At 40.2% G+C, this 12,001-nt stretch overlaps 1 protein-coding gene across 1 annotated transcript in view; it reads left to right on the forward strand.

The window, feature by feature from the left end:
- The window catches only part of INPP5A (inositol polyphosphate-5-phosphatase A), a 778,463-nt gene that overhangs the window by 749,459 nt on the left and 17,003 nt on the right, over positions 1-12,001 (forward strand). The window contains exon 14 of the mRNA XM_030202993.1: positions 11,821-11,889. Coding sequence (XP_030058853.1) covers positions 11,821-11,889 — 69 coding nt within the window. The remainder of the gene's footprint in view (positions 1-11,820; positions 11,890-12,001) is intronic.

Genomic DNA, 12,001 nt, shown 5'->3' on the forward strand with positions numbered 1-12,001 from the left:
AAACATGCATTGCATACTCAAGTGGCAACATAACATACAGGTGGTAAAGCCTGTTAATGAGCATAGTAAGATCCAATATGGCAGGAATCAAAATAATTTATAGTTGGTGCAGAACCACCTAGAAAAAGAATTGAAATATCAGCTTTTAATAAACAATGATTTTAAATTCTAATTCTAGTGAGTGTTGCATTGTATGCAGAGTCTGGCATCGGGGGTTCAGTTTAATTTTTGTCTAAATAGAAAGTTTATGATTACTTATTCTATAGTGGATTAGGGTGTATCTGTGTTTGTGAAAAGACATGGCTTTCAATTGGCATTGACTGTGCAGGATCGACGATCTGTACTATTCTGTCTGGTTTCGTTTTACAATAGGTGAATTGATGTTCTAGTGCTCACTGTAGTGTTTAAGATGCTTTCCTTTTCCTTGTGTGACTCGTAGAAATGACTGCTTATGGTATGGTAGAATTGCTCTATAGGTCCTGAGTGTTTTGTATTCTCGGTATGCCTAGTACTGGATTTGGGGGGGGGGGGTGTTAAAAATGACCGGCCCTGGGTGTCAACTACCCTAACTACGCCACTGTACCCCACAATAGCCAGGCCCCCCTGCAACCAGTCACAGAATCTATGAAAAGGCAGAATTGGTGTGTAGAGCCTGAGCTCTCTTACTATAACTTGGGGACCATGAGTCAATTTTAGCAGACAATGAAAAAGGTGCCGGTACTCAGTACCCCCAAGTACCCCCTCAAAAAAAAGCCCTGCTCACAGGAATAAAAAGCACCCTAAGCAGTCTGATGCCATAGCTGACCTGAAGGGGGAGGCCCCTCTGATTCTGCAATGGGCCTGGGGAGGAAGCCTCTGATGATGCTGTCAGCCAGTTGACCCCTCTTTATTGATGTCTACCTGCTGCAATACTTGTCTTTCCTGCCCATGCCACCTGCATACTGCATTAAGTATATTTACCTACTTCCACATTAAATTTTGTTTTCCAAGTTTTATTGCAAAGGCCCTTTTCCTGTGTAGTGATGTAATTTGCTCTCTAATTACATCTGCCAGAAAAAAAAAAGTGCTTGAACTTTGTACTTTGCTTTTATTGTGTAATAGTGGAATGTAGTGAAAGGAATTTAAAAATCAGTACTTGAATAGAGATGAGCTGGAAATTATTGTGCAGCCATCCACAATTTCAGATTTATAGAATGGCCACATGAAAAAGAAAATTGGTAATTCTACATCAAATGTAAAGATTCTCCAAAAACATCCTGAGAAAACCTTGCCAGACTGCAAATATTTAGCACCACCTTTGAGTTCAACATTTGCACATAACTTAAGGCTCATTTTAAAACTCCCTTAAAAAATTCTGATTAAAATTGTTAATATGCCACAAATTATTTAGCCAGTGCAGTTTTGAAATAGCACACGTTTTTTCCTTCTGGGGATATATTGTGCGCTGTTGCAGTATTAATACTATGCTTTCAAATTTATTCAGAATGTATGTATTTATTTTATTTGCAATGGCTTGATATACCACTAATCGCATATATTGCAGAAGAGCTGGTTTGCATAATAAAAAGCCTATGAGAAGGAAAGAGAAAAGGTTAAATAAAGAAAGAAAAACATGGTGTGGTGTGAGGTTTATTTGATAAATAAACTTGTACGAGAGAAAATCCAGGTTTTCAAACGTGTTTTGTATGCAGAGTAAGAAGTTTCCGTTTCAGTTTCCATTGGTAAAGTGTTCCAAAGTTTAGGAGACAAATTACTTATATAAACTATCTGAGAGTATTTGTAAATAATTCTCTGTTTGCAAGGATATCAGATCTTAGGTTTTTATACTTCCTTCTATCTGCCAATAGGTTAACTGTACTCTGTGGTCCTATTATTCTTTAAAGTGGCTGTTAACTGCTAGGTCTTAAACCCGATTTCCATTTGTGGCCCAAACTGATTTTTTCTACCTCTGTTGCAAACCACAAGTCCTGCAACTTTAAGGCTTTAGTAGGAAAATAGATGGTGTACAGAAATGAGCACACAGTATGTTGAGTCCCGCATGCTAGGCACTACAGATTGTACAGACATGGGACTGTAAACAGCCTTCGTGCAACATCATCTATCATGCCATGGTCGGTTACCTCACCATCATGTTATTTTTATGCTTCCTGAGCCCTAAAACACCAAAGGTTGCCCACTGCTAGGGAGTTGCGTTGATGCCTGATAGCACGCAGTAATGAATGCTCAGCCAAGTGTACATTGTTTCTGCTTGTGCACTAGTGTAATTTGTTTATCTGTCTAAAGATTATGCAGTTGAAAATCCACAATTTTATGCTGCCTTTGTAAATTATCAAGTCGCTTTTGATGAATGTATCCTCACTTCCGATGGAAGTGGCATTATGATCTTGAAATATTGGAAAGTGCTCATGCATACAATGCAGAAGGTTATGTTTTTATATTTTTTTTGGTAGACGACTATGCCGTAGAGTAAATCTGACCTTAAGCAGCTTTACTGCATTAAAGATAATTCTGTTTTAACTCTACTGTCTTAAATGCTACTGTTTATTTAAAATTCATGCCCAGTCATATTTGACTGATTACAGATAAGAAAATCTTGACTGTCTCTTGGAAAATGAACAGAGATTGCATTCTTTACAGAAAATTGTATGTGAATCTTTGATTATTTAAAGGAAATGCCTAGTTCTTCACTTGCTACCCTTAATTTCTGTGGCATGCCAAAATGCTTTTGCATAATGTGACAAACTGGAGAAAACAGTATTTGAAAGAATAAAGCAAAAAAATATTAAACGAGCAAATTGATAAAAGATGAGCAACCTCATTGTTGTCAAATCTAGTCTGGCATGAACTAATTTTAACTGGCTTTTGCTTTAAGTTGAACAGTGAGTTCTAAAATTTGGCATAACTTCTTTGCTGGCATAGATGGGAACTTAAAATTGGCAATATATTGACTGGTAATCTACTGACCACCTGCCTCTTCAGCAGCAGACACTTCCTCTCCACTTGGGTTTAGTCTCTCCCAAAGTTCCCCAGCTCTGTCTTCCCTCACTAACCACCTATTTGCACCTTCCTCACCGTACATCTCCATTCTTTCTCCAAGTGGTTCTCAATCCAGGCTTCGGGCATAGATCCATTATATATTCATTGTGGAAATCTGAAAAACCTGGCTGGCTGAGTGTGCCCCAAGAACTGGGTTGAAATCCTCTACCCTACAATCTCATGTCTTCTCAGCAGGCCAGAGAAAAGTGCAGGGACCAGCTGAAGTGAGAGCAGCAGGTTGTGAGTGCACATTTCCGCATGGGCCCTGCCTCCCTTACAGGAGGTGGAGTCTGTTGGCATACATTAGCCTAAGCTAATTTACAATATGCTGCCACTGCTACATCAGAGGAAGAGGGAGGGAATACCCAGAGACACACTCCTTTTTAGGATTACAGGGAGGAAGATGGGAATCCCCCCTGCCAGCAAGCTATTTATTTCAATTTTAAAAATGTGCAGGAGGAAAGAAAAGGAACCTACAGCAATGAGACCATTGTCTACAGGTGTATGGTAAGCCATCTTGGCGCTGTGAGATTATTTTTAGTTCAAAAGGCTGAGGGACTATAGTGCTCAAGTTGCATTGGAACTTTTATTTATTTATTTAAAGAGCCAGAATGGAGGGAGGAATATGACTGGTCTGACTGGTTAGAGCATGTTTTAAATTTAGAATGGGATAACTTTTTTTTTTTCAAAAGGGCTTAGTCTTATTAGTACCCAATTTTTTTCTTTTTTGTGCTAACCAACTAAGTCAGAACCCAGCTGCATTAAATCTAGCTGTCTGATTTAGGAGAGTTTTCAGCTAGAAGTCTAATTGCCTAGAATTGAGGCATTTTATGCCTTGATGTTGGGAATTCTTTCCATTTCACTCCTGGCAGTGCCTAGTTTGCAGCGAAGGCCAAAATAGCAAACAGGGATTATTAGGAATGGAATAGAGAATAAATCAAATAATATCATGACGCTTCTCTATCGCTCCATGGTGCAACCTCACCATGAGTATTGTGTGCAGTTCTGGTTGCCGCATCTCAAAAAAGATATAGCGGAATTAGAAAATACAGGTGACCAAAATGATTAAGGGGGTAGAACTCCTCTCTTCAGCTTGGAAAAGAGATGGCTCAGAGGGGATATGAGAGAGGGCTACAATATCCTGAATGGAGTAGAAGGGGTAAAAGTGAATCGATTGTTTTGTCTTTCAAAAAGTACAAAGAATAGAGTCAGTCCATGAAGTTATATGGTAATATTTTTAAAACAAAATAGGAGAAAATGTATTCTCACTCAACAAATATGCTCTGGAACTCATTGCCAAAGGATGTGGTAACAGTGGTTGGTGTATCTGTGTTTAAAAAGACTTTGGAGAAGTACCTGGAGGAAAAGTCCATAACCTGCTATTAAGATAGACGTGGGTAAAGCCACTGCTGTTCCTGGGATTGGTAGCATGGAATCTTGCTACTCTTTGGGATTCTGCCAGGTACTTGTGACCTGGATTGACCACTATTGGAAGCAGGATATTGAGCTAGATGGACCTTCAGTCTGACCCAATATGGGTAGTTCTCATATTCTTTAAGTAATCAACCAGCTTCATGGGGATATCTCATATCCAGCTCTAGCTGTAGCCATGTGTCGTATTAGGATAATGCATCTGAGTAGATGCGTAAGTTAATTGCTCTCAGTGTTGTATAGAAACAAAGTAAATGTAACTAGTTACTGCACTTAAGCAGTGGCGATCCTAGGTCGGCTGCCACCCGGGGCGGATCGCCGCTGCGCACCCCCCCCCCCCCCCGGGTGCAGCGGTGTCCGTCCCCCAGGGTGCAGCACGACTCCCCCCCCTCCCCAGTGCATCAAGCCTCCCCCCCCCCCCCCCCCCCCAGTGCATTCTTGGCTGCTGGAGGGTGCAGAAAGCAGCCGTACGCCTGTCAGCTCCACTGGCTCCCTGCTCCCTCTGCCCTGGAACAAGAAGTAACCTGTTCCGGAGTAGAGGGAGCAGGGAACCAGCAGAGCTGACAGGCACGCAGCTGCTCTCTGCACCCTCCAGCAGCGTGCACCCGGGGCAGACCGCCCCCCCACCCCGCCTTTGCTACGCCACTGTACTTAAGTAAAATCTTTTGTCACTTTTACTTGTAAAGAAATTTTACTTTTACTGAAGTAATAATTTCATCAATTTTTACGACTGTTACTCAGTTACATCTGATGCTTGCAGTTAAAGGTAAAAAGTAAAAGTGGAAGCAAGATGTAAAATGATGATTCCTCAGTAAACCAAATGAAACCTCAAACCCTGGAACAGTATTTTGCTATTGCAAACCTCATCATGCAAACAGTGGATAATCTCATTTTAAAATTTGCTGTTCAGTGAATATAGCCTATGAGAACAGGGGAGTTGCTTATGTTTGTTGAATTGGTTACTGGTCTCCAGCAAATCAGAACAGTAATGAGTTGGTTCACTTTAAAGCAGAGATGAAGCCGAAGCTGATTGCAATTCTTGGTGAACAAACATATCACAAAACTGCTGGTCATCCCATTGAAAATTTTGCACTGGGGTGACTGTCCACTGGACTGATAGACTTTTGAGAGGAAGTCTGCTTTCCTGGCCTTAAGACTGAAGAGTTCCCACACATGTGACATTCTTGTATCAGATCTTGAAGATATTTGAACAGTCTTTGCTATGAGACAGAAAATTGTTAGAACAACAACAGACAATGATTCCAACTTTGTGAAAGCCTTCTTTGTAATTGGACTGCATGACAATGATAGTAAAGATAAAAATGAAGATGCAAGTGATAAATTAGACAGCGCTACTTCTAATGCAGATGATAATGACAGTGGTGATGATAGAATATTCTTTGGTATGTGGAAGTCAAGTGGTTCAGACATTCCCTTGACCAAAACCTGCAGACACATTCAGAAGACTTCAGTAATATTGCTACCTGGTTGACTGTATGACTGAAAAGTAAACAACATTTGCTCACGTGACACTTGGACCAGCGTCATATTGTCAAGCACAACACATTACCAGGTGACACTCTGTCGCACGGCAGTTACTGAAGCATTTTTGGTAAGCGAGCGACACTTAGTAAAGTGAACCACAGAATGTATAAAATTCATGAAACATTTATTAATAAAATTCATCTCAAATAAAATGCAAAGACATACCTTCTCTGAAAGCATACAAATCCATAACAAAGCAATTTAAAAAAGGGCCCAAAAATTTAAAAAATTAAAACATTTATAAAAATTAAATATAACACTATGGTTTACGAAGAAATGCATGCTGTTCACATTAAACATTCAAATTGATTTTATAAGCAACACTAGACAGAATAGATTTTAGCGTACTCTTCAATTAAATTAATAATCTATTAATTCAAATTTTTATATTTCTTTGGTTGGCTCCTTGACCACCAGAAACTCTGGAATACAAGGCAAACTGGAGTCCTTCACGTTGAAGAGCAGATAGAAATTTAAAAAAGAATGTCAGCCTTCAAGCTTGTTATTAGTTCTTGGTATACCTTCGATTGTCCTTTCATGAACTGGCCATCTTAGAAGGAAAACAAGGATATCAATGGTCACCTCTGTGATTTCTGCAACCTATGTAAGTATCTTCAAAATAGTCCAACAAACCGGAAATCTTAAGATTTAATAACTCAGCTTCATCTAGAATATCATTAAAAGCTTTGGGCACTAAATGAACAGGTAAAAATGCCAGAGAACACAATGACTACCACACGGCGAACATCTTCATTCTCAATATATGCTGCAGTCAGTCCATTACATTGCACATTTCTCCATATGGCCCAAGTCAAATGAAAATATGTCCCTTAATATTGACATCCGGGAATTCCTCCTCGAAGGCCGCATTTGAAGCAAGCTCAAAATCCAGAACACAAGTTTGTGGAGCTAAATTAAAGCAACATGTATTTAGTACAGCAAACAGGCGAGAATAGGTAGCTTGGATTTTATCAAGCAGGATTGCATAAAAGCAGGGATAACCTTCAACACCAGAAACTGCACGAATAGCAAAAAAACTGATAGAATATTAAAGGAATAGCTTTAAAAGTTCCATCACAATCCAAACTTTAGCAGCACATAAGACATCAAGAATTGCATCAGAAGCATAAATAACCATTGGTTTAAAATTCTCCTCATGGCCATTTGTACAAATTTCTTTGCAATTTAGCAGAAACCGCACAGTCATTCCCACATGAATAGCAGTGTATTTCTCTGAAATATGCAAACCTACTGCAACACTCGGTTCTTCCTCAAATATCTATCAAGGCGCTTCCGAGCACACTGAATTTTACAGGCCATAGACATTTTCAAAGGCGCAGAACTGAGAACTTCTTCAGTTCTGCTTTGGCATCTTTTACTGATCATACATCGAGGAGGAAGCCTATTAACTGACCCATCAAGTGCCATTCTTTGTAATTTCACCTTAAGCTCCTCAGAGGCATGATCAGGCGGATGGTTATGAGGTCTCAATTCTTTAAAAGATGCAATAGCAGTATTGTAATCCGACTAGGTAGTTAAACTACCATTACAAAACTGTTGGTCGCATTTCCAGTTCAAAGTGGAATTGTTTTTTTCAAGAGAAATGGTAAGAAAAGCAGTTAAGGTATATTTTGTCTCTTCCTTAGAAACAAGGCTGTGCCTCAACCAGCACAACCTCATGGAGTATGACTGCCATGCTTGATCTATGGCCCCCTTAAGAGACGATCAGTCATGTGATGAACATTTAGGTGTCACAAATGTAAGTGACGCACGCTCAAGTGTTGCACGCTGAAATGTTATACTTGACAAACTGACACGTCAAAAAGTCATGTGCTTAAGTGTCAGATTCTCTTAAGTGTCAAACGCTGAAAAGATGTATGCTCAATTGTCGCACGCTCAAGTGACCGACAATGAACCTGGCCTAATTTGAAGGAACTTTTTATCAGACTGAACAATCTACTTTCTCTTAGTGCAGTTGTTGAATACCTTTTTAGCTGTGTTGGATTAATGACTCACAAGTGCACTCGCATGAGTGACAGCCATTTTCAATAACATAGTTTTAGTAAAAGCAAAGTGGATTGAATTGTAGAGCAATAAAGTTGTTCGACTAAAAATGTTAATAATAGTTGCGTTCATTCTCATTGTGGAACTTTTACTTTTTTACTCAAAAAGTATTGTATTAGGTAATAAATTTTTCCTCTGTCGTGTAAGTAAATTTTTTATTGTGCTTTTGACTGTACTTTTACTTAAGTATTTTCACCAAGTTCTTTGAACAACACTGATTGCTCAAAGGGATGACACCAATAGTGCTCCAACCCCCACTATGATATTGTAATCAGAGTTTCTCAGCTCCAGTCCTCAAGGGCTTCAAATTGGATTTCTATGTAGATTTAATGAATCTCAGCTCAGATATTCAAGTGCAGTCTGGGTTATAAATGTGACCAAAGCATGCCAGCACACCCAGTTCTTGAACAGATATATCTAATAAATATCCATTATGAACATCCTAAAAACTAGCATTTTTGCAGTCCTCCAGTGTCAGAATTAAGAAGGCCTCTACTAAACCCTAAGGGCCTTATATTTGCAAGATTTAAATATTTAGTACCAAATATACACTAAGGGTAAAACTATATATATGGCTTCTTAAGAATCAGTGCTGTAAAATGATGCGGTTAGCATGATTCTATAAACTACGCCTGAAGTTAGTCATAGTTTATAGGATATGCTCATGTGCCATTTAGGCCACCTAAAACCAAGCCTAAATACCTGCACCAAAGTTAGGCACAGATCAGGTGTATTCTATAATAGTGTGCATAGTATTTTGAAACGCCCACAACCCACCCATTCCATGCCTATGACCATGCCCCTTTCTCGACTGTGCGTATTAGAATTTACATGCACCTTGTTATAGAATACGCCTAGAAAATCGTACATATAAATTCTAATTATAGCTAATTAGTGCCACTAATTGTTAAATATCAATTATTAGCACTGATTAGCTTGTTAATTAAGTTATACATGAAATTTGGCCACAAGACCAAATTAGCACACACAACTTAAGGTGTCATATATAGAATTTGGGGGTGAGGGCCTCTTTTATCAAGTCTCGCGAGCAATTCCTGTGCGGCAATGCTGAAAAGCCCATTGAAAGTGAATGGGCTTTGTTGGCATTACCATACCAGGAACCACTAGCGTGGTTTGATAAGAGGCCCTAAATCTTTATTAAGAAAAACTTTAGGGCAATTTTCAAACTGTGCGCACGAGTGAGGTCTGCTGATCTAACACCAGTTTTGAAAATTAACTAACCAGAATGATGCGTGCACATTCACACCATCTAACTGTCCCCTATCCCTGATATGTCCTGTCTGTCCTAACCCTTATCCCTTACTTGTCCTGTCTGTCTGTCATAATTAGATTGTAAGCTCTATTGAGCAGGGACTGTCTCGCCATGTTCAAGTGTGAAGCGCTGCGTACGTCCGGTAGCGCTATAGAAATGATAAGTAGTAGTAGTAGCAGGTACTTTGCATTGTAAATTTATGCACATACTTTTAAAAATGTAAAAGTACGCACATAAATTTAATCCCCATTCCCAGTCACGTCCACAGAAATGCCTGCCTTATCTGCAGGCAAAATTATGAATAGTGGCACTACCCACAATTTTACTCCCAGATACAGTAGTCAAATTTTTAAAAGCCCATTTGATCACCTAAACCCTCCTTTATGCATAAAAACTGGCACTAATGCAAAGAACTGGTAAACCACCAGAAAGTAACATAGTAGATGACGGCAGAAAAAGACCTGCATGGTCCATCCAGTCTGCCCAAGAAATGTGCCACTTTTTTGTGTATACCTTACCTTGATTTGTACCTTTCTTTTTCAGGGCACAGACCGTACAAGTCTGCCCAGCACTATCCCCACCTCCCACCATCGGCTCTGGCACAGACCGTATAAGTCTGCCCAGCACTATCCCCGCTTCCCAACCACCAGCCCCGCCTCCCACTACTGGCTCTGTTATCCAATCTCGGCTAAGCTCCTGAGGATCCATTTCTTCTGAACAGGATTCCTTTATGTTTATCCCACGCATGTTTGAATTCCGTTACCGTTTTCATCTCCATCACCTCCCGCGGGAGGGCATTCCAAGCATCCACCACTCTCTCCGTGAAAAAATACTTCCTGACATTTTTCTTGAGTCTGCCCCCCTTCAATCTCATTTCATGTCCTCTCGTTCTACCACCTTCGTATCTCCGGAAAAGGTTCGTTTGCGGATTAATACCTTTCAAATATTTGAATGTCTGTATCATATCACCCCTGTTTCTCCTTTCCTCCAGGGTATACATGTTCAGGTCAGCAAGTCTCTCCTCGTACATCTTGTAACGCAAATCCCATACCATTCTCGTAGCTTTTCTTTGCACCGTTTCACTTCTTTTTACATCCTTAGCAAGATACTGCCTCCAAAACTGAACACAATACTCCAGATGGGGCCTCACCAATGACTTATACAGGGGTATCAACACTTCTTTTCTTCTGCTGGTCACACCTCTCTCTATACAGCCCAACAACCTTCTAGATACAGCCACCATCTTGTCACACTGTTTCGTCGCCTTCAAATCCTCAGATACTATCACCCCAAGATCTCTCTCCCCGTCCGTACCTATCAGACTCTGGCCGCCTAACACATACGTCTCCCGTGGATTTCTATTCCCTAAGTGCATCACTTTGCATTTCTTGGCATTGAATTTTAATTGCCAAACCTTAGACCATTCTTCTAGCTTCTTCAGATCCTTTTTCGTGTTTTCCACTCCCTCCAGGGTGTCCACTCTGTTAAAGATAGTGTTAGAACGCAGAGTTTGCTGGTTGCTTAATTTGCTAAGACAGAGCTAGAACCATTTTCATGTCATTCAGAAACTGTTTGTACAATGCTGTGTTGTCACTTTTCAAGTTTGTTTTTGGCCTTGCAGCTTCCTATTGCTGCCCTAGGGCTTCCAGCTCAACTGAAACCTGGGCTAGATTCTGCTGCCATGAGCCTTCATTTACAACTACCCAGAAATAGTTGTACCCTATTTAATATCTTCTAGTTTTTCACTTTAGTCCAATCAATGCAACAGGCTTTGGCCAAGGGAGACCATGCACCAAAGCGCCTTCCAGAAATCTATAATGATGTGCAATTAATCTGACCACTCAGTGTCACCATTACAGAATGACTGATTTCTCCTCTCCTGTTCTCTCCTCATCCCCTTAATTTTTTTTTATGGTAATATTGTTTACTGCTTTAACAGACTTTAAGTTGACCACAACTAGCAGATAAAGTATGTTGTTTCAGCAGAAATTAAAGCACGCTGAAATGTGTTAACCTTTAGGCCAGTGCTTTCCAAAATGTGGATTGATAGGGTCACAGAATGAGAGCTGCTGCTGCCCAGTAGAGGCAATCAGCATGGAGCCTATGTGCCCATGAATGTTCACAAGGTCCGCCCCCCCCCCCCCCCCCTTCCAGTGTGGGCTTCATGTTAGATTGGAAAACAGTGCAAACTACTGCGATCTTTGAGAGCTTACTGACACACAGGGCCCTATGCTGACTCATACTGCTGCTGCCACTTTCATGCTTTGGATAAGTGGGGAGGGGAAGGGTGGAAGAGGAGGTCTGCTATTTAGTTAAGTAGGGTTATAGTGGATAAAAATTTGGGAAGCACTGCCTTAGGCAAATCTCGAATGTGATTGTGCTGAAGGTACATGCACATCTGCTTTGGCTATTGTACTTATTGAACCCAGAGGTTTTCCACTGACCAGTCACACTCTTTTTTTTCCAACCAGTCAGAAAATGAAGAGAAGCTAGTGATATACGACAACATTGGCCCAAATATCTGCATGGGAGATCACAAGGTAATGTGATATTTTCTCTTTTAGTTATTGTAATAATGCATTGTTCTGTTTTTTGGGGGGGTATGTATGTTTAAGTGTGGAGGTTGTTTGATTTGGTTTATTTTAGTTAAGG

Source organism: Microcaecilia unicolor, chromosome 5 (genome assembly GCF_901765095.1).
Source record: "Microcaecilia unicolor chromosome 5, aMicUni1.1, whole genome shotgun sequence".
NCBI classification, from domain to species: Eukaryota; Metazoa; Chordata; class Amphibia; order Gymnophiona; family Siphonopidae; genus Microcaecilia; species Microcaecilia unicolor.